The sequence below is a fragment of the Anolis sagrei genome, chromosome 12, assembly GCF_037176765.1.
Source record: "Anolis sagrei isolate rAnoSag1 chromosome 12, rAnoSag1.mat, whole genome shotgun sequence".
In the NCBI taxonomy this organism is placed as follows: Eukaryota; Metazoa; Chordata; class Lepidosauria; order Squamata; family Dactyloidae; genus Anolis; species Anolis sagrei.
In genome coordinates this window covers 4,132,941-4,159,389 of record NC_090032.1, presented here as the reverse complement: position 1 = coordinate 4,159,389, position 26,449 = coordinate 4,132,941, and the positions used below count along the sequence as shown (strand labels likewise).

General features: G+C 47.4%; 1 protein-coding gene across 2 annotated transcripts in view; it reads left to right on the top strand.

Annotated features, from left to right (window-relative positions):
- The window catches only part of TUFT1 (tuftelin 1), a 45,219-nt gene that overhangs the window by 13,374 nt on the left and 5,396 nt on the right, over nt 1-26,449 (top strand). The window contains exons 2-9 of one of the 2 annotated variants that reach the window (XM_060758088.2): nt 10,044-10,118; nt 12,090-12,194; nt 13,359-13,448; nt 19,052-19,123; nt 20,634-20,750; nt 20,909-21,037; nt 22,374-22,468; nt 25,378-25,483. In XM_060758088.2, the coding sequence (XP_060614071.2) occupies nt 10,044-10,118; nt 12,090-12,194; nt 13,359-13,448; nt 19,052-19,123; nt 20,634-20,750; nt 20,909-21,037; nt 22,374-22,468; nt 25,378-25,483 (789 nt within the window). Of the gene's footprint in view, nt 1-10,043; nt 10,119-12,089; nt 12,195-13,358; nt 13,449-19,051; nt 19,124-20,615; nt 20,751-20,908; nt 21,038-22,373; nt 22,469-25,377; nt 25,484-26,449 lie in introns of both variants that reach the window. The other variant, XM_060758087.2, reaches the window with a different exon arrangement.

The following is a 26,449-nucleotide window of genomic DNA, read 5'->3' as shown; positions in this document are numbered from 1 at the left end:
TCAATATCTCTCTTGAATTGTGGTGCCCAGAATTGGACACAATATTCCAGATGTGGTCTAACCAAAGCAGAATAGAGGGGTAGCATTACTTCCTTAGATCTAGACACTATGCTCCTATTGATGCAGGCCAAAATCCCATTGGCTTTTTTTGCCGCCACATCACATTGTTGGCTCATGTTTAACTTGTTGTCCACGAGGACTCCAAGATCTTTTTCACACGTACTGCTCTCGAGCCAGGCGTCCCCCATTCTGTATCTTTGCATCTCATTTTTTCTGCCAAAGTGGAGTATCTTGCATTTGTCACTGTTGAACTTCATTTTGTTAGTTTTGGCCCATCTCTCTAATCTGTCAAGATCGTTTTGAATTCTGCTCCTGTCCTCTGGACTATTGGCTATCCCTCCCAATTTGGTGTCGTCTGCAAACTTGATGATCATGCCTTCTAGCCCTTCATCTAAGTCATTAATAAAGATGTTGAACAGGACCGGGCCCAGGACGGAACCCTGCGGCACTCCGCTCGTCACTTCTTTCCAAGATGAAGAGGAAGCATTAGTGAGCACTCTCTGTGTTCGTCCACTTAACCAATTACAGATCCACCTCACCGTAGTTTTGCCTAGCCCACATTGGACTAGTTTCCTTGCCAGAAGGTCATGGGGGACCTTGTCGAAGGCCTTACTGAAATCCAGGTACGCTACATCCACGGCATTCCCCGCATCTACCCAGCTTGTAGCTCTATCGAAGAAAGAGATCAGATTAGTCTGGCATGACTTGTTTTTGATAAATCCATGTTGACTATTAGCGATGACTGCATTTGTTTCTAAGTGTTTCTAAGTGTTTGAAGTGATGTGTGTGTGTATGTGTATGCATGTATATACACTCACACACACACATACATATACATACACACACACATATCCAGGTCTCGACACGTGTGTGTGTGTGTGTTTATATATATACACACACACACAGAGATACACACATATACATGCATATATACACACATACATCCAGTTCTCGACACAATGTGTACTTACTTACTTACTTAGGCGATCCCTCGTAGTCCGAGGATGATGGTCCTCCCAAGATTGGTGTCCTGGCGGTGGGTCCGTAGGTGGCTGTGGAGCCCTATTCTTGACCCGCATCTATTCCCACAGTGAGGGCATTGGTTTCCAGGTGGAAGGCGGTCCCAGTCAGGGTTGGCTTGACGCACCTTCCTCTTGGAACGTTTCTCTCTTTTACCCTCCATTTGTGCCTCTTCAAATTCTGCAGCACTGCTGGTTACAGCTGACCTCCAGCTGGAGCGCTCAAGGGCCAGGGCTTCCCAGTTCTCAGTGTCTATGCCAGAGTTTTTAAGGTTGGCTTTGAGCCCATTTTTAAATCTCTTTTCCTGTCATCCAACATTCCTTTTTCCGTTCTTGAGTTCGGAATATTGGGAGATGGTGGTCGGGCATCCAGACAACGTGGCCGGTCCAGCAGAGTTGATGGCGGAGGACCATCACTTCAATGCTGGTGGTCTTTGCTTCTTCCAGCACGCTGATGTTTGTCCGCTTGTCTTCCCAAAAAATTTGCAGGATTTTCCGGAGGCAGCACTGATGGAATCGTTCCAGGAGTTGCATGTGATGTCTGTAGACAGTCCACGTTTCACAGGTGTATAGCAGGGTTGGGAGGACGATAGCTTTATAAACAAGCACCTTGGTATCCCTACGGATGTCCTGGTCCTCAAACACTCTCTACTTCATTCGAAAAAATGCATTCGCAGAGCTCAGGCGGTGTTGTATTTTGGTGTCGATGCTGACTTTGGTGGAGAGGTGGCTGCCAAGGTAGCGGAAATGGTCAACATTTTCTAATGTTACACCATTAAGCTGTGTTGTTGGCATTGGAGAGGGGTTGGCTGGTGTCTGCTGGAACAGCACTTTGGTTTTCTTGATGTTCAATGACAGGCCAAGCTTCTCGTATGCTTCTGCGAAGGTGTTTAGAGTGGCTTGTAGATCTTCTTCTGAATGTGCACAGATGACGTTGTCATCAGCATATATATATACACACACACATATAAACAAACACATATACACACACACACACACATGCACACTAGCTTGAGTACTCAGCGTTGCCCATGCTATTTTAAAAAGTCAATTTATTAATTGTACCAAATGCATATGGTTGTGGGTGAACTACAGCTCCCATCATGCCAAGTTAACCCCGAAGAAACTCCATCAATACTTAATAGTTTGTTATGTTGGGCAAGTTTGCTCTAGATGCCTCGTCGGTGGGACTCAGTGTGCTCTCTGGCTGCATGGTAAACTACAACTCCCACTATGGCGAATCAGTCCCCTCAAACCCCTCCAGTAGGTTGAGTTAGTCATGGGGGTTCTGTGTGCCAAGTTTGGTGCAGGTCCATCATTGATGGAGGTCACAGTTTCTCTGGTTGTGAGTAAACTACAACTCCCAACTTTCAATCATAATTGGCATTTTGCTTGGCTATCAGAAGATCTGTGCACGCTGGGTACCCAGGATGAGAGAACTGTGAGACGCTGGTTGCGGAAACAGAGTATCGACTTCTTCCGTGACGGCTTCAGAAAACTTGTTCATTATTGGCAGAAATGTATCCAATTGTCTGATGATTATGTGTGGGTCACATTATTGCTTTGCTTGGCTATTGGAAGATCTGTGCACAATGGGTACCCAGGATGCTGACGCTGGTTGCGGAAACAGAGTGTCGACTTCTTCCGTAACGGTTTCAGAAAACTTGTTCATCGTTGGCAGAAATGTATCCAATTGTCTGGTGATTATGCATGGGTCACATTATTGCTTTGCTTAGCGATCGGAAGATCTGTGCACGATGGGTACCCAGGATGCTGACGCTGGTTGTGGAAACAGAGTGTCGACTTCTTCTGCGACGGCTTCAGAAAACTTGTTCATAGTTGGCAGAAATGTATCCAATTGTCTGGTGATTATGTGTGGGTCGCATTATTGCTTTGCTTGACTATCGGAAGATCTGTGTACCCAGGATGCTGACCCTGGTTGTGGAAACAGAGTGTCGACTTCTTCCGTGACGACTTCAGAAAATTTGGTCATCATCGGCAGAAATGTATCCAATTGTCTGGTGATTATGTGTGGGTCACATTATTGCTTTGCTTGGCTATTGGAAGATCTGTGCATGATGGGTACCCAGGATGAGAGAACTCTGAGAGGCTGGCTGCAGAAACACAGTGTCGACTTCTTCCGTGACGGCTTCAGAAAACTTGTTCATTGTTGGCAGAAATGTATCCAATTGTCTAGTGATTATGTGGAAAAGTGAATAGTGGTAGTTCAAGAGCACATTCTAAGGATTATTTCTGCGTTTGATTTATTAAAATATTCCCATCCAAACCCAAGTATCGAAGGTGGAGGCATTACTTTTCAGTCAACCCTCGTATATATGTTTTCATTTTAATTATGTGTATAGATATCCCAATTTAACGAAAATTTAACCTAATCTGCTTCACTCCCTGTATGTTGTGTCTTAAATGGGAATATTTATTCTGCTCTGCCCGAACAAACATTGTATTGTTTATTCACGAAGTCCATAAAAAAGTCAATATCTGTTCTGAACGAAGAATCAATTGGGTTGTTGTAGGTTTTTCCGGGCTATATGGCCATGTTCTAGAGGCAAGAAGAATCAATTTTCTTAAGGTTGGTGGCCCAGAGCCAGCGTCAACTTGCCATAGATGACCTTCCTCTTAGATCTGCTTTATCTGCTCTTGACGGAAACTGCAAACAGCCTTTCCCCCCATATGCATTAGTGTCTCAAAGGTGATTTATGGCTCTGACGTAATGCATTTGGAGTGCTTTCCCCTCAAATCAAATTCCGGCTGAGCCGAAGCCAAATGGGCCTTGAAGTTAATTCAATCCTCCATTCTTTAATTGTGTTGGAGACCTGCGTTTGCGCAATGGAAGCGTTCACCAATTGCTTGACCAGTTCTGGATTTTGGTAATTGTCCATCATTGAGTCATTACCGTAAGAATTTGTCTCCGGGGCTTGGTCAGATGATGCCTCCGACTGTTTGACAACATCTCTGCTGCAGACGTCCTATATCGACATCTCGCTTGATGAAAACCAGACTTTTTTGGATTTCAAGGAAGCCAAGCTGGGCGAAGAGACAGGCCCGGAAGGGTGTGCCAAGGGTGCAAAATTGCTGATGGTTTGCCACTGTGGTTCCGATCCCTCGCTTTGTACAATTAAATCCTATTTCCTTAAGTGGAAGGGATGCCTGGCCTTTTGCAGAATTGGCCCAGATCTTGTGCCGATTGGATGCCGAGTCCTGGAAAATGAAAAAGGGAATTTCTTGGTAGAGTTTGCCATCAGCCTCTGACCAAATTTTCTCATCAACAAGATGAAGTATCATAGTGATGAAGATGGAGAATAAGGTTGGGGCAATAACATCCAGGCTTCGATTTGTCAACCTTTTGATTGGCAAGATTTGCTGCAGCTGGCGATTAACCTGGTGTGCTAAAGCCTGGCCTTACCCTCTATAGAATAATAGAATTTAAGGAGACCAAATACTTCCCCGCTTTAAAGCAGTACCTATTTATCTACTCACATTTGTTTTTGAACTGCTAGTTAGGTAGAAGCTGGGCTAAAGACCAGGAGCTCACCCTGACCCGGGCTTTGAGTCGTCAACCTTTTGATTGTCATGTTTTACTGCAACTGGTGGCTAACCTGCTGTGCTATAGCCTGGTCCTACTCTATGTAGAATAATAGAGCTCAAGGAGACCAAATACTTCCCCGCTTTAAAGCAGTACCTATTTATCTACTCACATTTGTTTTTGAACTGCTAGGTAGGCAGAAGCTGGGCTAAAGACCAGGAGCTCACCTTGACCCGGGCTTTGAGTTGTCAACCTTTTGATTGTCATGTTTTACTGCAACTGGTGGCTAACCTGCTGTGCTATAGCCCGGTCCTACTCTATGTAGAATAATAGAGCTCAAGGAGACCAAATATTTCCCTGCATTAAAGCAGTACCTATTTATCTACTCACATTTGTTTTTGAACTACTAGGTAGGCAGAAGCTGGGCTAAAGGCCAGGAGCTCACCCCGACCCAGGTTCGAATTATCAACTTTTTGATTGGCAAGATTTACTTCACCTGGCGATTAACCTGCTGTGCTATAGCCTGGCCCTACTCTATAGAGAATAATAGAGTTAAAAGAGACCAAATCTAGTCCTTGCAGGAAAAGCACAAGCAAAGCACCCCTGACAGATGACCCTCTAGCTTCTGTTTAAAAGTAAATAGCTAAAGCCATGCAAATCACTTCCATGGAAGACGCATATTTGTACCGATTATTGTGCAACCGGTGTTAGTTTAGCGCCCACTTCGGAAATTCCCGCAAGGATTACGCCAAAGATTAACTCAGCCCAGTCCGCATTCTGCAGCCATGGCGTGTCAATGCTTTTTTTTTTATTACTCCAGTATCTATAGCAGCAAATACTACACACACACACACGCACACCGAGCAAACACGTGTGATTCCATAATCACCCTATATATGGAAGAAGGCAAGGGACGGTCTCCAATGTCGGGGAAGTTTCTGTTGATGAGTCACGCCCGATTGTCAATGTCAACCGGTGCAAAGGTGCGCGGAGTACAGCAAGGAGCGACAGGTGTGCAAAGACACACCCCACAATTGTGCTGAAGGACTCTTTTTAAGAGATAGAGAGCATTATGTAATAATAATAACTGTGACTATGACAGTATGCATATCTGGTGTGCATGACAAGTTTGGTCCAGATTCATCGTTCTTGGGGTTCATAGTGCGCTCTGGATGTAAGTGAACTACAACTCCTCTAAATCCCTCCAACGACCTCCAGTATGTTTTGTTGGTCATGGGAGTTCTGTGTGCCAAGTGAGTTCCAGGTCCATCATTGGTGGAGTTCAGAGTGCTCATTGATTGCAGGTGAACTATACATCCCAGGATGTACAACTCCTATAAATCGTGGTGAATTCTTCCTAAACTTCTCTAGTATGTTCAGTTGCTGTGTGCCATAGAAAAGAGGAGGAAAGGATGAAGGGAGAGGCAGTGGGCTTGGTCATGGAAATTCCACATCAGTGGAGAGAGAAAGGAATACTGGGATGTCTGTGGTGGAGGAAACACAGAAAGTCTAGGATGGAATTTTCCCCGTACGAAAGCCTTCACTTGTGTGTTGGGCAGCGTGGTGTTGGTGGAGGACATTGGCAGGGCTCTTGGACATGTTCATGGCAAATTCCACACCAATGGAGAGAGAAAGGAATACTGGGATATCTGTAGTAGAGGAGACACAGAAAGTCTAGGATGGAATTTTCCCCGTATGAAAGTCTTCCCTTGGGTGGTGGGCAGTGTGGTGTTGGTGGAGGATATTGGTAGGGCTCTTGGGCATATTCATGGCAAATTCCACCCCAATGGAGAGAGAAAGGAACCCTGGGATGTGGAGGAAAAATAGAACATCTAGAATGGCATTGTCCTCGTCTGAAAGCCTTCTCTTGGGTGGTGGGCATTGGGTGGGGTCATGCAAATTCCACACCAGTGGAGAGAGAAAAGAATACTGGGATGTCAGTGGAGGAAGCCTGTAAAATCTAGGATGGAATTGTCCCTGATTGAAAGCCATCCCCTGGGTGGTGGGCAGTGTGGTATTGTTGGAGGACAGTGGCAGGGCTTTTGGGCATGTTCATGGCAAATTCCACACCAATGGAGAGAGAAAGGAACCCTGGGATGTGGAGGAAAAACAGAACATCTAGGATGGCATTGTCCTCGTCTGAAAGCCTTTTCTTGGGTGGTGGGTGGGGATCATGCAAATTTCACACCAGTGGAGAGAGAAAGGAATACTGGGATATCTGTGATGAAGGAAACACAGAAAGTCTAGGATGGAATTTTCCCTGTATGAAAGCCTTCCCTTGGGTGGTGGGCAGTGTGGTGTTGGTGGAGGACATTGGCAGGGCTCTTGGGCATGTTCATGGCAAATTCCACCCCAATGGAGAGAGAAAGGAACCCTGGGATGTGGAGGAAAAACAGAACATCTAGGATGTCATTGTCCTTGTCTGAAAGCCTTCTCTTGGGTGGTGGGCAGTGGGTGGGGGGTCATCCAAATTCCACACCAGTGGAGAGAGAAAGGAATACTGGGATATCTGTGGTGGAGGAAGCCTGTAAAATCTAGGATGGAATTGTCCCTGAATGAAAGCCATCCCTTGGGTGGTGGGCAGTGTGGTGGTGTTGGAGGACATTGGCAGGCTCTTGGACATGTTTACGGTGCACACTATGTGTATGGGAATTGCTGTACCTGAGATTTCGGGGGTGTTTTTGTTTAATCTTGAGGGGGGTTTTTTTATCTTTTGCTTTTGTCAGTTTTATGACTGACCTGGGATGTTAATAATAAATAGATGTTCTCTCTTCCTGGCCAAAAAAGCCCCTGCTTATTCCTTACAGACGCTCTGTTTTCCTCTGTGGGTCTGCTTTGCATCTTCCTGAAATGCAAATATTTTGCAAAACTCGCTCCCAAAGAATTGCATTCCCAGAGGACAAGCGACCAAATTGCACAGTTTGCAACATAGCAAGCTTAGAGGGCAAACTCTGGATTTTTCTGGATAGATTACATGGCTGTGTTGCGGCTGCGTAGATCCTAAAGTCCCAATTGTTGACTGTAGCATTCTCTTTATACACACACACACACACACATACACACACACACTAGCTTGGGGACCTGTCGATGTCTGGGTTATTTGACAAAGGCATTGTTTGTCTATGCTTCAAGTTTAATCTAGATGCAATGTCAGCTGGATTTAATGGGTGTAGGTGAACTACAACTCCCATATGCAAGTCCCATCATCTATGGTCCATCCTCCTCCTAACCGTACAAGGATGTAGAATGGGTCATGAGTGGCAAGTTTGGTCTTTCTCAGTCATTGGTGAGGGTCGCAGTGGTCTCAAAAAGTCAGTGAAGGTACTGCAAGTCCCATCACCTGAGGTCTGACTGCCCACAAACTGCACCAGAACATAGAGGGAGTCATGGGGGCATTGTGTGCCAAGTTTGCTCTTGATCACTCATTGTTTGGTCCAGTCTTCATTCGTGGAGGTCATTGTGGGTTCAGGAACTGAGTGAAGGTATTGCAAATCCCCATCATCTGTTGTCCATTCTCTTCCTAAGTGCATCAGGACGTAGAGGGAGTCATGGGGGCATTGTGTGCCAAGTTTGCTCTTGATCAGTCATTGTTTGGTCCAGGTCTTCATTCGTGGAGGTCATTGTGGGTTCAGGAATTGAGTGAAGATATTGCGAATCCCATCATTCATGGTCTATTCTCTTCCTAAGTGCACTAGGATGTGAAGTTGGTCACAGGGGTTCTGTGTGCCAAGTTTGGTCATTATCCGTCATTAGTGTGGGTCACAGTGGTCCTTCAAGTGAGTGAAGGTACTGCAAGTCCCATTGCCCATGGTCTGTCGGCCCACAAACTGCACCAGGACGTAGAGGGAGTCATGGGGGCACTGTGTGCCAAGTTTTGTCATTATCCGTCATTAGTGTGGGTTGCAGGGGTCCCAGGAAGTAAGTAAAGGTACTACAAGTCCCATCACCCATGGTCTATAGCCCACAAACTGCACCAGGACGTAGAGGGAGTCATGGGGGTTCTGTGTGCCAAGTTTGGTCATTATCCGTCATTAGTGTGGCTCGCAGGGGTCTCAGGAAGTGAGTGAAGGTACTACAAGTCCCATCACCCATGGTCTATAGCCTACAAATTGCACTAGGACGTTGAGGGAGTCATGGAAGCACTGTGAGCCAAGTTTGCTGTTGATCGGTCATTGTTCGGTCCAGGTCTTCATTTGTGGAGGTCATTGTGGGTTCGGGAATTGAGTGAAGGTATTGCAAATCCCATCATTCATGGTCTATTCTCTTCCTAAGTGCACTAGGATGTGAAGTGGTTCATGGGGGCTCTATGTGCCAAGTTTGGTCATTATCCGCCTTTGGTGGGGGTCACAGTGGTCTCAGGAAGTGAGTGAAGGTACTGCAAGTCCCATCATCCATGGTCCATCCTCCTCCTAACTGCATCAGGATGTAGAGTGGGTCATGGGGGCTCTGTGTGCCAAGTTTGGTCGTTATCTGCCATTAGTGTGGGTCGCAGTGGTCTCAGGAAGTGAATGAAGGTACTGCAAGTCCCATCATCCATGGTCCATCCTCCTCCTAACCGCACCAGGATGTAGAGTGGGTCATGGGGGCTCTGTGTGCCAAATTTGGTCGTTATCCGCCTTTGGTGGGGGTCACAGTGGTCTCAGGAAGTGAGTGAAGGTACTGCAAGTCCCATCATCCATGGTCCATCATCCTCCTAACTGCATCAGGATGTAGAGTGGGTCATGGGGGCTCTGTGTGCCAAGTTTGGTCCTGGTCCATCATTCATGGAGGTCTCAGTGGCCAGTGGAAGTGGGAGCCAATCAGAAAGCTGCCACATACGCACATTTAAACATTCACTTTTATTATATGTCTGTATGTTGGTTTGTCTGTTTGTACCGCAAAGGCTCCTGCGTGGCTTGATGGATCTGGACCAACCTTGGCACACAGATCGTTCATGATCTATGGAGTCATCGTGAGGTAGGGCTTTTCAGAGCTGAAGAAAGGAGAAAGTAGATACGCAGCAGTCCCAAGTAGATTCTCTCATGTATGTGTTGCCTGTTGAGCAATGAATGCCGCGTGTTTTGCAATTTTCCGGTCTGGGCCTGGCGTTGTTTCTCCTTGGACTCCGGCAAATTACCGTCTATTAAGCCTGTGAGCCAAACCTGTCCTAATTGTGGCCCCAAAGGCATGGAAGTGGGGCCGCTCGGAAGTACGCTGGTGGCGGGGCACGTTCGCAATCTAAATTGGTCCCATTGTACCTGTCAACAACATGGGCGTGTTCCCGAGCCTTAATTTGGGACCAGAGGCAGAACGAATGTGGAATCTGCATTACTTGTGTACCACTTGTGTTTTGAAACCCATTGCGATGGTTCTTCAGGGCAATGGAACTAAATGTGGTGCAAAACAATGCGCTTAACAGCCTCTTTCTTCCTTTTTCTTAGGACAGCGTGAAAATATTACGGTTGACCCTCCAGAATGACCTTCCTGGGGAGAGGCGGGAGCAAGCCAAGCCAAAGGTAGGTTTCTGATCTGGGCGCATCCCTCTTTCCCTCCTTCCTTCTTTCCTTCCTCCTCTCCCTCCTTGCCCTCTTCCTTCCTTCTTTCCTCATTTGCTTCTTTCCCTTCCTCTCTCTTCCTCCCTCCCTCCTTCGGTCCCATCTCTTCCTCCCTTTCTTCCTTGCCTCCCTCCTTGCTTCCTTTCCTTCCTTTCCTTCCTCCTCTCCCTCCTTCCTTCCTTGCTCCCTTCTTTTCTTTCCTTGTTTCCTTCCTTCCCCTCCTCTCCCTCCCTCAGTCCCATTCCTTCCTTTTTTCCTTGCCTCCCTCCTTGCTTCCCTCCTTTCTTCTTTTCTTCCTCCCTCCCTTTCTTCTTTCTTTCCTTCCTCATTCATTTATTTTCCTCCCTCCCTCAGTCCCATCCCTTCCTCCCTTTCTTCCTTGCCTCCTTCCTTCCTTTTTTTCTTCTGCCTCTCCTTCATTCCTTCTTTGCTCCCTTCCTTCTTTCCTTCCTTCCCTTTCTCTCCCTCCCTCGCCCAGTCCCATCACTTCCTTCCTCCCTTCCTTCTTTCCTTCCTCATTTCCTTCCCTTCCTTCCTCCTTCCCTAGTTCCATCCCTTCCTTTTTTCCTTGCCTCCCTCCTTGCTTCCCTCCTTCCTTCTTTTCTTCCTCCCTCCCTTTCTTCTTTCTTTCCTTCCTCATTCATTTATTTTCCTCCCTCCCTCAGTCCCATCCCTTCCTCCCTTTCTTCCTTGCCTCCTTCCTTCCTTCCTTCCTTCCTTCCTTCCTTCCTTCCTTCCTTCCTTCTTTCCTTCTTTCCTTCCTTCCTTCCTTTCTTCCTTTTTTTCTTCTGTCTCTCCCTCATTCCTTCTTTGCTCCCTTCCCTCTTTCCTTCCTTTCCTTTCTCTCTCTCACTTCCTCCCTTCTTTCCTTCATTTCCTTCCCTTCCTTCCTCCTTCCCTAGTTCCATCCCTTCCTTTTTTCCTTGCCTCCCTCCTTGCTTCCCTCCTTTCTTCTTTTCTTCCTCCCTCCCTCCCTTCCTTCTTTCTTTCCTCATTCATTTCCTTTCCTCCCTCCCTCAGTCCCATCCCTTCCTTTCTTCCTTGCCTCCTTCCTTCCTTCCTTCCTTCCTTCCTTCCTTCCTTCCCTCCCTTCCCTTCCCTTCCCTTCCCTTCCCTTCCCTTCCCTTCCCTTCCCTTCCCTTCCCTTCCCTTCCCTTCCCTTCCCTTCCCTTCTCTCTCCCCCTCCCTCAGTTCCATCCCTTCCTCCTTCCTTCTTTGGTTCCCTCATTCTTTTCTCCCTCCTTTCTTTCCTTCTTCATTCATTTCCTTTCCTCCCTCCCTCCTCAGTCCCATCCCTTCCTCCCTTTCTTCCTTGCCTCCTTCCTTCCTTCCTTCCTTCCTTCCTTCCTTCCTTCCTTCCTTCCTTCCTTCCTTCCTTTTTTTCTTCTGTCTCTCCCTCATTCCTTCTTTGCTCCCTTCCCTCTTTCCTTCCTTTCCTTTCTCTCTCTCCCTTCCTCCCTCGCCCAGTCCCATCACTTCCTCCCTTCTTTCCTTCATTTCCTTCCCTTCCTTCCTCCTTCCCTAGTTCCATTCCTTCCTTTTTTCCTTGCCTCCCTCCTTGCTTCCCTCCTTTCTTCTTTTCTTCCTCCCTCCCTCCCTTCCTTCTTTCTTTCCTCATTCATTTCCTTTCCTCCCTCCCTCAGTCCCATCCCTTCCTTTCTTCCTTTCTTCCTTGCCTCTTTCCTTCCTTCCTTCCTTCCTTCCTTCCTTCTTTCCTTCCCTTCTCTCTCTCTCCCCCCCCTCCCTCAGTTCCATCCCTTCCTCCTTCCTTCTTTGGTTCCCTCATTCTTTTCTCCCTCCTTTCTTTCCTTCTTCATTCATTTCCTTTCCTCCCTCCCTCCTCAGTCCCATCCCTTCTCCCTTTCTTCCTTGCCTCCTTCCTTCCTCCAACCGGCCTCTGTTGTGACTTGGGTGGGTCTCCTCTCTTCGTAGCCCGTAGGACGCGCTTTCGCCATGGTGGCCAACCGGCCCACGAGCAGCCGCACACTGGCCTCCGAGTGCATCAAGTCCAGCAACGGGGACGAAGAGATCATCAAGGTGAGTGGGAATCTGAGAACTGGAATCCTCCAGCCCCCCCCCCCCCTCTGCCAGAAAGGAAAAGCACAAGCAAAGCCCTCCCAACAGATGGCCATCGAGCCTCAAGGACTTCTAAATTTGGAAGGAGATCCCCCCCCCCCAGGGGACCATTCAGTTTGCTAGACAGGAAGACACAATCAAACCCCTCCTCACAGATGGCCATCCAGATTCATAGACATTAGCAAGTTTGTGGGAAAATAGGGCTATGGAATCAAGGACTTCTAGAGTTGGAAGGAGAATCTCTCCCCCCCCCCCCCACCTCCGGGCACATCCAGTTTGCTAGGCAAGGAGACACAATCAAAGCCCTCCTGATAGATGGCCATCCAGACTCATAGACATTCACAAGTTTGTGGGAAAACAGGGCTATTGAATCAAGGAGTTAAGGAGATTGCCTTCCCCCCAGGGCCCATCCAGTTTGCTAGGCAGGAAGACACAATCAAAGCCCTCCTGGCAGATGGCCATCCAGACTCATAGTCATTAGCAAGTTTGTGGGAAAATAGGACTATGGAATCAAGGACTTCTAGAATTGGAAGGAGAATCCCCCCCATCCCCACGCACACATCCAGTTTGCTAGGCAGGAAGACACAATAAAAGCCCTCCTGACAGATGGCCATCCAGCCTCATAGACATTAGCAAGTTTATGGGGAAATAGGGCTATGGAATCAAGGACTTCTAAAGTTGGAAGGAGAATCCCCCCCCCCCCCCCGGGCACATCCAGTTTGCTAGGCAAGGAGACACAATCAAAGCCCTCCTGACAGATGGCCATCCAGACTTATAGGCATTCACAAGTTTGTGGAAAAATAGGGCTATGGAGTTGGAAGGAGATCCCCCAGGCCCATCTAGTTAGCTAGGCAGGAAGACAGAATCATAGCTTGGATCTGTTGGGAGGGATTGAATTGTCTTCCTGCCTGACTAGATGGCCCTTTGGGTTCTCTTCCAACGCTAGGATTCTGTGACTCAAGGTGGTCTAAGACCTTTTCGTTTGGGTTATGGGAACCTGGTTGTTGACACGCACGTTGCTCTTTCTGGGCCGCCATCCCTTTTTTGGCGCCCGGGGCCTGTCCCGTCTCGTTGGGATCCTCTGCCGACCTCTCCCTTGACGTTGTGGTTTTGCCTCTGACTCAGGTGTACCTCAAAGCCCGGGCCGAGGACAAGGCCAAGCACGACAAGGGCCTCCTCCACCGGTTGAAGAGCGACAGCAGCCTCCCCCAAGAGGTACGCACCCCTTGACTTCCCTTTAAGTCCTTTTGCTGCGAAATCATTCCGTATTATCTTGGCGTGTGGTGCAGCGGGTTAAACCGCCGAGCTGCTGAACTCGCTGATCAAAAAGTTGCAGGTTCGTATCCGGGGAGCGTGGTGAGCTCCCGCTGTTAGCCCCAGCTTCCACCAACATAGCAGTTCGAAAACTTGCAATTGTAAGGTAAGGGCGCTCCATGCAGTCATGCAGGCCACATGACCTTGGAGGTGTCTTTGGACAACTCCGGCTCTTTGGCTTAGAAATGGAGATGAGCACCACAGTCACAAAACCACATATATATATATATGCAAACACACATATACACAAATATATATACACATATATACACACGCAAAACACATATACACAGACTGGGCCACAGCAACGCTGGTAAGGGACGGCTAGAGTATGTGTGCGTGTGTATACATACATGTGTAAGGGATGGCTAGAGTTTGTGTGTGTGTGTGTGTGTGTATATATATATGTATATGCACACACACACACACTCTAGCCATCCCTTACACATGTATGTATGTACACACACACACATACATATACACATACTCTAGCCGTCCCTTGCCAGTATTGCTGTGGCCCAGTCTGTGTATATGTTTTGTGTATGTATGTGTGTGTATATATTTGTGTATATGTGTGTTTGCATATATCTATGGCAGGCATCCTCAGAGGTTGTGAAGTCTGTTGGAAACTAGGCAAGTGGGGTCATATATATGTGTGTGTGTGTGTGTGTGTGTGTGTGTGTGTGTATATATATATATATGACCCCACTTGCCTAGTTTCCAACAGACCTCACAACCTCTGAGGATGCCTACCATAGATATACCCAAACACACATATACACAAATATATACACACACACAAAAACATATACAAAGACCGGGCCACAGCAATGTGTGGCAGGGGACAGCTTGTGTGTGTGTGTGTGTATAAAAGCTCCACTTGCCTAGTTTCCAGCAGACCTCATAACCTCTGAGGATGCCTGCCATAGATGTGGGGGAAACATCAGGAGAGAATGCTTCTGGAACATGGCCAGGCAGCCCAGAAAACTCACAGCAACCCAAAAATAATAATAGTAATAATAATAGCAGATTAATCTTGTCTGCTGTGGACTCATCTTGTTCTGTTTCAAATAATAATAATAATAATAATAATGTTTATGTGTGTATGTATATGCATGTATGTACATAATAATAATAATAATAATAATAATAATAGACACATAAATTATTATTATTATGTACATACATGCATATACACATATAAACACATAAACTATTATTATTGTGTGTGTGTATATGCATGTATGTACGTAATAATAATAATGTTTATGTGTCTATATGCATGTATATTCATCATAATAATAATAAACAGATAAACTATTATTATGTACATACATAAACACATAAACAATTATTATTATTATTATTATTATTATTATGTGTGTGTATATGCATGTTTGTACATAATAATAGGAGCCCCCGGTGGCGCAGTGGGTTAAACCCCTGTGTCGGCAGGACTGAAGACCGACAGGTCGCAGGTTCAAATCCGGGGAGAGGCGGATGAGCTCCCTCTATCAGCTCCAGCTCCTCATGCGGGGACATGAGAGAAGCCTCCCCCAAGGATGATAAAACATCAAAATCATCTGGGCATCCCCTGGGCAACGTCCTTGCAGACGGCCAATTCTCTCACACCAGAAGCGACTTGCAGTTTCTCAAGTCGCTCCTGACACGACAATAATAATAATAATAATAATAATAATAATAATAATAATAGTTTATGTGTTTATGTATGTATATGCATGTATACATACATAAATGTACATATGTGTGTGCGTATATATATATGTGTGTGTATGTATATATATATATATATGGACATATATTTCTTATATCAATGTCAATATTTGTCTATGCCTATGTTATGTCTATGTCATAAACTAATAAAAATGAATTGCATAATAATAATAATAATAATAATAATAATAATAATAATAATTGTATTACTCTCCTCTCCAAGGATATCCTGGAATTAAACCGAGAGCCAAGCTTAGTATTAACTGGTTTAGTTTTACAGTTTCTTCTTGGCTGTCGATGTTGGGTAACTCGGCAGCCTGGGAACATTTGGGCGAGTTGCAAAATGCCAGCCTTGGCTCCAGAGATGGTGTTCCAAGTGGGCAAGGAACTTGGCAAGGAGCGCCCTTCGCCTCCCTGGCACCAGGCTTCCTCTCCGGGAGCTTGGGTGACTCAACGCCTGCCCCATGCCAATCCCCGATGAGTATTTTATTATTAGGCACCTGGAAGGAACGCTCTCCCTTCCACTTATTGTCTTTCCTCGCTTTGTGCTCTCTTTGAATACTAACTTGCTTGCTTCAGAGGCGTTGGTGGCTCTTTTAGTATTTGGTAAGATACCGAGGGAAGGTATGGCCACGCAAAGGGCTCTCTTTCCAACTGGGTGGTTTCTAAAGCATCGCAATCGGACAAATATATTAAAAATGAGTGCAAATGATACTCCACTTTGGCAGAAAAAATGAAATGCAAAGATACAGAATGGGGGACAATGCCTGGCTCGAGAGCAGTACGTGTGAAAAAGATCTTGGAGTCCTCGTGGACAACAAGTTAAACATGAGCCAACAATGTGATGCGGCGGCAAAAAAAGCCAATGGGATTTTGGCCTGCATCAATAGGAGCATAGTGTCTAGATCTAAGGAAGTAATGCTACCCCTCTATTCTGCTTTGGTTAGACCACACCTGGAATATTGTGTCCAATTCTGGGCACCACAATTCAAGAGAGATATTGACAAGCTGGAATGTGTCCAGAGGAGGGCGACTCAAATGATCAAGGGTCTGGAGAACAAGCCCTATGAGGAGCGGCTTAGGGAACTGGGCATGTTTAGCCTGAAGAAGAGAAGGCTGAGAGGAGATATGATAGCCATGTATAAATATGTGAGAGGAAGCCACAGGGAGGAGGGAGCAAGCTTGTTTTCTGCTTCCTTGGAGACTAGGACGCAATGGAGCAATGGCTTCAAACTACAAGAGAGGAGATTCCATCTGAACATGAGGAAGAACTTCCTGACTGTGAGAGCCATTCAGCAGTGGAACTCTCTGCCCCGGAGTGTGGTGGAGGCTCCTTCTTTGGAAGCTTTTAAGCAGAGGCTGGATGGCCATCTGTCAGGGGTGATTTGAATGCAATATTCCTGCTTCTTGGCAGAATGGGGTTGGACTGGATGGCCCATGAGGTCTCTTCCAACTCTTTGATTCTATGATTCTATGATCAATTAATTCAAGCAAGATTATCAGCCGTAGGAAATCTGCTGACCGAAAGGTTGGCAGTTCGAAGCCGCGGGTCGGGGTGAGCTCCCATCTGAAGAGCTCTAGCTTCTGCTTACCTAGCAATTCGAAAGCATATAATACTACCCTATACTGCTTGCCAGGTTAATTGTACAAAATGCATAAGGTTGTGGGTGAACTACAACTCCCATCGTGCCAGGTTAATCTCCTGAAACTCCATCAGGGCTTCCAAGTTTTGTTAAGTTGGGAAAGTTTGTTGCTCTAGATGCATCATGGGTGGGGTCGAGTGTGCTCTCTGGCTGTAGGGTAAACTACAACTCCCACTATGGTGAGTCAGTCCCTTCAAACCTCTCCAGTAGGTTGAGTTAGGCATGTGGGTTCTGTGTGCCAAGTTGGGTCCAGATCCGTCCATCGGTGTTTGGGTTCACAGTGCTATCTGGATGTAGGTGAACTATAACTCCCATTATAGTGAGCCACTTCCTTCAAACCTCTCCAGTAGGTTGAGTTAGGCATGTGGGTTCTGTGTGCCAAGTTGGGTCCAGATCCATCCATCGGTGTTTGGGTTCACAGTGCTATCTGGATGTAGGTGAACTACAACTCCCACTATGGTGAGCCGATCCCTTCAAACCTCTCCAGTAGGTTGAGTTAGGCATGTGGGTTCTGTGTGCCAAGTTGGGTCCAGATCCATCAATCGGTGTTTGGGTTCACAGTGCTATCTGGATGTAGGTGAACTCCCACTATAGTGAGCCGCTTCCTTCAAACCTCTCCAGTAGGTTGAGTTAGGCATGTGGGTTCTGTGTGCCAAGTTGGGTCCAGATCCATCAATCGGTGTTTGGGTTCACAGTGCTATCTGGATGTAGGTGAACTATAACTCCCACTATAGTGAGCCGCTTCCTTCAAACCTCTCCAGTAGGTTGAGTTAGGCATGTGGGTTCTGTGTGCCAAGTTGGGTCCAGATCCATCAATCGGTGTTTGGGTTCACAGTGCTATCTGGATGTAGGTGAACTATAACTCCCACTATAGTGAGCCGCTTCCTTCAAACCTCTCCAGTAGGTTGAGTTAGGCATGTGGGTTCTGTGTGCCAAGTTGGGTCCAGATCCATCCATCGGTGTTTGGGTTCACAGTGCTATCTGGATATAGGTGAACTACAACTCCCACTATGGTGAGCCGGTCCCTTCAAACCCCGCCAGTAGGTTGAGTTAGGCATGTGGGTTCCCTGTGCCAAGCTTGGTCCAGATCCATCCATCGGTGTTTGGGTTCACAGTTCCCTCTGGTTGTGGGTGAACTGCAACTCCCAGAAAGGAGGGTCAGTTCCCCCCAAACACCTCCAGTAATCAAATTTTGGCATAACAGATCTGTGTGCCAAGTTTGGTCCAGATCCATCTATTGGTGTTTGGGTTCACAGTGCTATCCGCATGTCGGTGAACTACAGCTCCTCCAAATCAAGGTGAATTTCCCCCAAAGACCTCTAGTATTTTATGCAAGTCGTGGGGGCCAAGATCACTCTGCTGGCTGTTGTATTGGTTCATATGTCGGACACTTCCCATGTTGTTGTTGTTGTTGTTGTTGTTATTTGAAACACAACAAGATGAGTCCACAGCAGACAAGATCACTCTGCTGGCTGTTGTATTGGATCACACGTCGGACACTTTCCAAGTATCTAGGACTGTGTGATATATCTGCGAATAACGCATGCAGATCCCAGTAAGGTAGTCTTCTGCAGCTGGCAGATTGCAATTTTGTCAGTGCCGATTGTGTTTAAGTGCGGGCCAGGGACTTTAGGCACTGCACCCAGTGTGCCAATCACCACTGGGACCACCTTGTCTGGCTTGTGGCAGAGTCTTTACACAAGACTCTTTGCATTATTATTATTGTTGTTGTTGTTGTTGTTGTTGTTGTTATTATTAGACGACAGTCTCCACAAGTCAGTTTCAGGGTTGGACCACGCTTTCAGTTCTCACTCAGACTTAGGTGACTTTGGGCAAGTCACACATTCTCAGCCTCGAAAGGGACACGGAACAACTTCCCTTCTGAACAAATCCTACCAAAAACTATCAACAAAACTCTGCTAAGTTTGCCTTGAGTTGGAAATCCTTCCAAGCAGCACAACAGAGCGATGGGGTAGGCTAAGCGTGGGACATTGTGGCTGCTTCCCTCCGCCGTAGACTTGATCATGCAGTGGGTTGTGTTTGGGTCATGAGACGGAGGGGGAGCTCATTGGGTGCCTCCAGGCCCCGTTCTGGATGTCACCCCCTTGTTTTCCCTTCCTTTTGCAGCCACAGCCAGAGAAACCGAATGGGGTCCGCCTTCACCGAAACGCCTCGCATCGCAGCCTCTCTGCCAGCCAGGTGCGTACAAAGTGTTAGTGCGCCTGGGAAGGGGGTCCGAGGAGGATGCGTGACTTTGGGACCATCCGTTTCCCCAATAAGTTCAGGAACGTATCACGCCATCGAATGCAGGGCGGTGGAAACTCCTTCTTTGGAGGCTTTTAAGCAGCACCTGGATGGCCATTTGTTGGGGGTGCTTTGATTGTGCTTTCCCTGCCTGGCAGAATTGGATAAGTCTAGATGGCCCTTGGGTGGATGGCCATTTGTCAGGGGTGATTTGAATGCAATATTCCTGCTTCTTGGCAGGGGGTTGGACTGGATGGCCCATGAGGTCTCTTCCAACTCGTTGATTCTATGATTCTATGATTGGGGCCTCTTCCAGCTCTAGGATTTGATGATTCAGAGGCTGGATGGCCATCTGTTGGGAGGGATTTGATGGGTTTATTCCTTTATGGTAGAAGGGGGTTGGAGTGGATGGCCCTTGGGGTCTCTCCCAACTGTACTCTTGTTGTTGTTGTTAAGCAGAGACTGAATGGCCATCTGTTGGGAGGGCTTTGATGGTGTCTTCCTGCATGGAAGAAGGGGGTAGGACTGGATGGCCCTTGGGGTCTCTTCCAACTCTGAATGGCCATTCAGAGACTGAATGGCCATCTATTGGGAAGGCTCTGACAGTGTCTTCCCAAATGGCCATCTGTTGGGAGGACTTTGATTGTGTCTTCCTGCTTGGAAGAAGTGGGTTGGACTGGATGGCTCTTGGGGTCTCTTCCAGCTCTAATACTCTGTTGTTGTTGTTGTTGTTGTTAAGCAGAGATTGAATGGCCATCTATTGGGAAGGCTTTGACAGTGTCTTCCCAAATGGCCATCTATTGGGAGGGCTTTGACAGTGTCTTCCTGCTTGGAAGAAGGGGGTTGGACTGGATGGCCCTTGGGGCCTCTTCCAGCTCTAGGATTCGATGATTCAGAGGCTGGATGGCCATCTGTGGGAAGGGCTTTGATGGTGTCTTCCTGAATGGAGGAAGGGGGTTGGACTGGATGGCCCTTAAGGTCTCTTCCAACTCTAGGACTCTGTTGTTGTTGTTGTTGTTGTTGTTGTTGCTGCTGCTGTTAAGCCGAGACTGAATGACCATCTATTGGGAGGGCTTTGATGGTGTCTTCCTGAATGTAAGAAGAGGGTTGGACTGGATGGCCCTTGGGGTCTCTTCCAACTCTAGGACCCTGTTGTTGTTGTTGTTGGTAAGCAGAGACTGAAAGACCATTTATTGGGAGGGTTTTGATTGTCTCTTTCAACTCCAGCATTCTATGATTCAGAGGCTGGATGGCCATCTGTTGGGAGGGATTGAATGGTCTTATGCTGGCTGGCAGAACTGGGATGGACTGGGTGGACCTTCTGAGCAAACCTTGCCACCAAGATGATGCTTTGGGGTGAGAGAGTGAGCAGGGAGGCCATTGCCATTCCCTGTCTCACGCAATACCTGTGCTCAGGTGTGTTTTCCTTGCATCCTATTTGATCCAGCCTACCGTCTGCCGGCAGGACGACCCCGCGTACCCCAGCGAGGACATCTCCATCATGCGCGAGACCACGCGGAGGCTCTTCTCGAAGCTGCAGGAGGCCGAGAAGCGGCACCAGTCGGACCGGGCGGCCTACGAGGTCAGATTCCCGTTCCCCAAACATGCCGGAAAGGAGAGGCATGAAGGGCCTCCCGACGGAGAACTACAGTCACATAATAATAATAATAATAATAATAATAATAATAATAATACCAAAGTCCTCTGCAAACCAATATGGTTTTCCTTCTGGTTTTCCAGACTTCCATCTCCCATTACCGCAGGGAAGCGGAACAGTCCGGTGCGGCTCTCAGGAAGGCGGAAATGGCACTGGAAGGCAAAGACGTGAAGCTGGACGAACTGCAGAGGCTTCTCACAGGGATGGAGAAGGTAAGGGTCGCTTTGCTCGCGACGGCCTCACCTTGTTTATCTTCTTGATGGAGAGGACCCGGCTGTTGTTAACCTGCCGCCTTCCATTTCCACGTGGCACAGTGGGTTAAACTGCTGAGCTGCAGAACTTGCTGACCAAAAGTTTGCCATGTTTCAAAAGCATTCTCTCCTAATGTTTTGCCCACACCTCTCAGACTGACACCTCTCATACACTAAGGCAAAGTAATACTGAGGCCTTGTCATACTGAGGCCTACTAACACATTGAGGCCTATCTCACACTGAATACTTTCTCTCTCTGATACACTGAGGCAAACTAACATTGAGGCCTTGTCATACTGAGGCCTACCTCACACTGAAGTCTTTCTCCCACTGAGGCCTTCTCACATTGAGGGTTCTCTCAGACTGACATCTCTCATACACTGAGGCAAATTATCAGTGAGGCCTTGTCATACTGAAGACTACGAACACACTGAGGCCTACCTCACACTGAAGCCTTTCTTCCATTGAGGCCTTCTGACATTAAGGGGTCTCTCAGACTGACATTTCTCATACACTGAGGACTACTAACACATTGAGGCCTACCTCACACTGAAGCCTTTCTCCCACTGAGGGCTCCCTCAGACTGACATCTTTCATACACTTGAGGCCTACTAACACACTGAGGCCTACCTCACACTGAAGCCTTTCTTCCACGGAGGCCTTCTCACATTGAGGGCTCCCTCAGACTGCCATCTCTCATACATTGAGACAAACTAACACCGAGGCCTTGTCATACAGAAGCCTACCTCACACTGAAGCCTTTCTTCCACTGAGGGCTCTCTCAGACGGACGTCTCATACACTGAGGACTACTAACACACTGAGGCCTATCTCACACTGAAGCCTTTCTTCCATTGAGGCCTTTCTCCCACTGAGGGCTCTCTCAGACTGACATCTCTCATACACTGAGGCCTACTAAGACACTAAGGCCTATCTCACACTGAAGCCTTTCTCCCACTGAGGCCTTCTCACATTGAGGGCTCTCTCAGTCTGACATCTCTCATACACTGAGGCAAACTAACACTGAGGCCTTGTCATACTGAGGCCTACTAACACTCTGAGGCCTTTCTATTGCTATACCGATGTGGTGTAATCAAAAAATAATCATTGCTTAGGGAACCTCTGGTGAACTATAGGTTTTCAGGGTAGTTGAGAAGCCCTCCTTTTGCGGGGAAACAGGCCAGAAAGATCCTGTTCCCCGGACCGAGTCCTGAGGTGCGCCTCTCTCTTGCGGGGCCCGCCCTGGGTGTTCTGCTTCTTTCGGCGAGGCGCTTCATGTGTCCCAACTCGCTTGCAGGAGCACCAGGTCCTGCTGCAGAAGATGCAAGACGGCGAGTCAGAGCTGGAGCGGCTGCGGAGCCTCGAGGGAGACAGGCTGGCGGAACAGGAAAGGTGAGGAAGGAGGGAAGGGGGGCCGGCCAAAATGAGGGGTGCAATTTTGGGGTGCGGTTCGTGGTTTGCAGCAGTCGAAGTGTGTGCAGAGGACGGGTTTCTCTTGGCGTCCTCACCTGATTTGGTAGGGACGGCCCCCGTTAAGGCCCCGCGTTCCCACTTCTAAATACTTCCTTGTACTGCGTGCCAGGTTAATTGTAAACGATGCATAAGGTTGTGGGTGAACTACAATTCCCATCATGCCTGGTTGATCCCCTGAAACTCCATCAGTACTTCAAGTTCGTTATGTTGGGCAAGTTTGCTCTAGATGCATCATGGGTGGGGTTCAGTGTGCTCTCTGGCTGTAGGGTGAACTACAACTCCCAGAAAGGAAAGTCAGTGGTTGCCCCCACCCCAACCCCTCCGGTAATCAAATTTTAGCATATCAGATATGTGTGCCAAGTTTGGTCCAGATCCATTCATCAATGTTTGGGTTCACAGTGCTGTCTGGATGTAGGTGAACTACAACTCCCACTGTGGTGACTCAGTCCCTTCAAACCCCTCCACTAGGTTGAGTTAGGCATGTGGGTTCTGTGTGCCAATTTTGGTCCAGGTTCAGATCCATCATCAGTGGAGGTCACCTCTCTGGTTCTGGTGTACTACAACTCCCAGAAAGGAGGGTCAGTTCCTCCCAAACCCCTCCAGTAAACAAATTTCAGCATATCAGGTCTGTGTGCCAAGTTTGGTCCAGATCCATCCATCGGTGTTTGGGTTCACAGTGCTCTCTGGATGTAGGTGAACTACAACTCCCACTATGGTGAGTCAGTCCCTTCAAACCCCTCCAGTAGGTTGAGTTAGGCACGTGGGTTCTGTGTGCCAAGTTTGGTCCAGGTCCATCTTTGATGGAAGCCACAGTTCTCTCTACTTGTGGGTAAACTACAACTCCCAGAAAGGAAAGTCAGTTCCCCCCAAACCTCTCCAATAATCAAATTTTGGCATATCAGGTCTGTGTGCCAAGTTTGGTCCAGATCCATCAATTGGTGTTTGGGTTCACAGTGCTATTTGGATGTAAGTGAACTACAACTCCCACTGTGGTGAATCAGTCCTTTCAAACTCCTCCAGTAGGTTGAGTTAGGTATCTGGGTTCTGTGTGCCAAGTTTGGTCCAGTTCCATCTTTGGTGGAAGTCACAGTTCTCTCTACTTGTGGGTGAACTACAACTCCCAAACCCCTCCAATAATCAATTTTTGGCATATCAGGTATGTACGCAAAGTTTACCCAGGTCCCTCCGTGTTTAGGTGAACTACAACTCCCAGAAACGAAGGTCGGTTACCCCCAAACCTCTCCAATAATCAAATTTTGGCATATCGGGTGTGTACGCAAAGTTTGCCCAGGCCCATCAGTGTTTGGGTGAACTACAACTCCCAGAAAGGAAGGTCAGTTCCTCCCAAACCCCTCCAGTAATCAAATTTCGGCATATCAGGTCTGTGTGCCAAGTTTGGTCCAGATCCATCTATCGGTGTTTGGGTTCACAGTCCTATCCGCATGTCGGTGAACTACAACTCCCCCAAATCAAGTTGAATTTCCCTCAAAGACCTCTAGTATTTTTTTGCAGGTCATGAGGGCTCTGCGTGCCAAATTTGGTTCAATTCCCTCTTTGGTGGAGTTCGTAGTGCTCCTTGATTGCAGGTGAACTATAAATCCCAGTACCCACAACTCCCCCAAATCAAGGTGGATTTTCATTAGAGACCTCTAGTATTTTTTGCTCGTCATGGGAGCTCTGTGTGCCAAGTTTGGGCCAATTCCATCCTTGATGGAGTTCAGAGTGATGCAGGTGAACTATAAATCCCAGTACCCACAACTCCCTGAAATCAAGGTGAATTTTCCTCAGAGACCTCTAGTATTTTTTGCATGTCATGGTGGCTCTGTGTGCCCAGTTTGGTTCAATTCTATCCTTGGTGGAGTTCAGGGTGCTTCTTGATTGCAGGTGAACTATAAATCCCAATACCCACAACTCCCTCAAATCAAGGTGAATTTCCCTCAAAGACCTCTAGTATTTTTTTGCAGGTCATGAGGGCTCTGTGTGCCCAGTTTGGTTCAATTCCCTCATTGGTGGAGTTCAGAGTGCTCCTTGATTGCAGGTGAACTATAAATCCCTGTACCCACAACTCCCCCAAATCTAGATGAACTTTCCTCAGAGATCTCTAGTATTTTTTGCAGGTCATGGAGGCTCTGTGTGCCAAGTTTGGTCCAATTCCATCCTTGGTGGAGTTCAGGGTGCTCATTGATTGCAGGTGAACTATAAATCCCAGTATCCACAACTCCCCCAAATCAAGGTGAACTTTCCTCAGAGATCCCTAGTAATTTTTGCAGATCATGGGGGCTCTGCGTGCCAAGTATGGTTCAGTTCCTTTTTTGGTGGAGTCCAGAGTGCTCATTAATTGCAGGTGAACTATAAATCCCAGTACCCGCAACTCCCCCAAATCAAGGTGAATTTTCCTCAGAGATCTCTAATATTTTTTGCATGTCATGGGGGCTCTGTGTGCCCAGTTTGTTCCAATTCCATCCTTGGTGGAGTTCAGAGTGTTCATTGATTGCAGGTGAACTATACATCCCAATACTTACAACTCCAAAATGTCCAGGCCAATTCCCCTCAAAACACATCAGTATTCAAATGTGGGCATGTGGGGTATGCTTGCCAAGTTTGGTCCAGATCCATCATTGCTTAGATTTATAGTTCACTCTGGATGTAGGCAAACTACAACTCCTCAAAATCCTCCAATATTTTTTGTTCATCATGCGGGTTCTGTGTGCCCAGTTTGGTCCAATTCCATCGTTGGCAGAGTTCAGGGTGCAGCTCTTAGATTGGGGGTGAACTATACATCCCAGGACCTCAAACTCCTATAAATCATGGTCCCTTCGTTCTTCCAGGTCGGCCAAACTGGAGAAGGAAGTGGCCACTTTGCGGGAGAAGATCCACCACCTGGATGACATGCTCAAGAGCCAGCAGCGCAAAGTCCGGCAGATGATCGAACAGGTTGGGCCTTCTTTTTTGTAATAGAATCCTAGAGTTGGAAGGGACCCTCCCGACAGATGGCCACTCAACCTCAATAGACATGAGCCAAGTCAGGGAGGACACACTGAGGCCTACCTCATACTGAAGCCTTTCTCCCACTGAGGGCTCAGTCAGACGGATAACTCTCATACACTGAGGCAAACTAACACTGAGGCCTACTAACACACTGAGGCCTACCTCACACTGAAGCCTTTCTTCCACTGAGGTCTTCTCACATTGAGGGCTCTCTCAGATGGACATCTCTCATACACTGAGGCAAATTGACAGTGAGGTCACGTCATACTGAGGCCTACTAACACACTGAGGCCTATTAGATTTTATTGTATTAATGTTTTAATTATGTATAATTATTGTTGTTGTGTATTTTACTGTGTTGAACTGTAGGCATCGAATATGTGCTGGCTGGAAGCCGCCCTGAGTTCCCCCTAGGGGGTTAAAAATTCCCAAAATATATAAATAAATTGTCATACTGAGGCCTACTGCAACACTGAGGCCTACCTCATACCGAAGCCTTTCTTCCACTGAGGCCTTTTCACATTGAGGGCTCTCTCACTGACATCTCTCATACACTGAGGCAAACTAACACTGAGGCCTTGTCATACTGAAGCCTACTAATACACTGAGGCCTACCTCACACTGAAGCCTTTTTCCCAGAGGCCTTCTCACATTGAGGGCTCTCTCAGACTGACACCTCTCATACACTGAGGCAAATTAACAGTGAGGCCTTGTCATACTGAAGCCTACTAATACACTGAGGCCTACCTCACACTGAAGCCTTTCTCCCAGAAGCCTTCTCATATTGAGGGCTCTCTCAGACTGACATCTCTCACACACTGAGGCAAATTAACACTGAGGCCTTGTCATACAGGCCTACTAACACACTGAAGCCTATCTCCCAGAGGCCTTCTCACAATGAGGGCTCTCTCA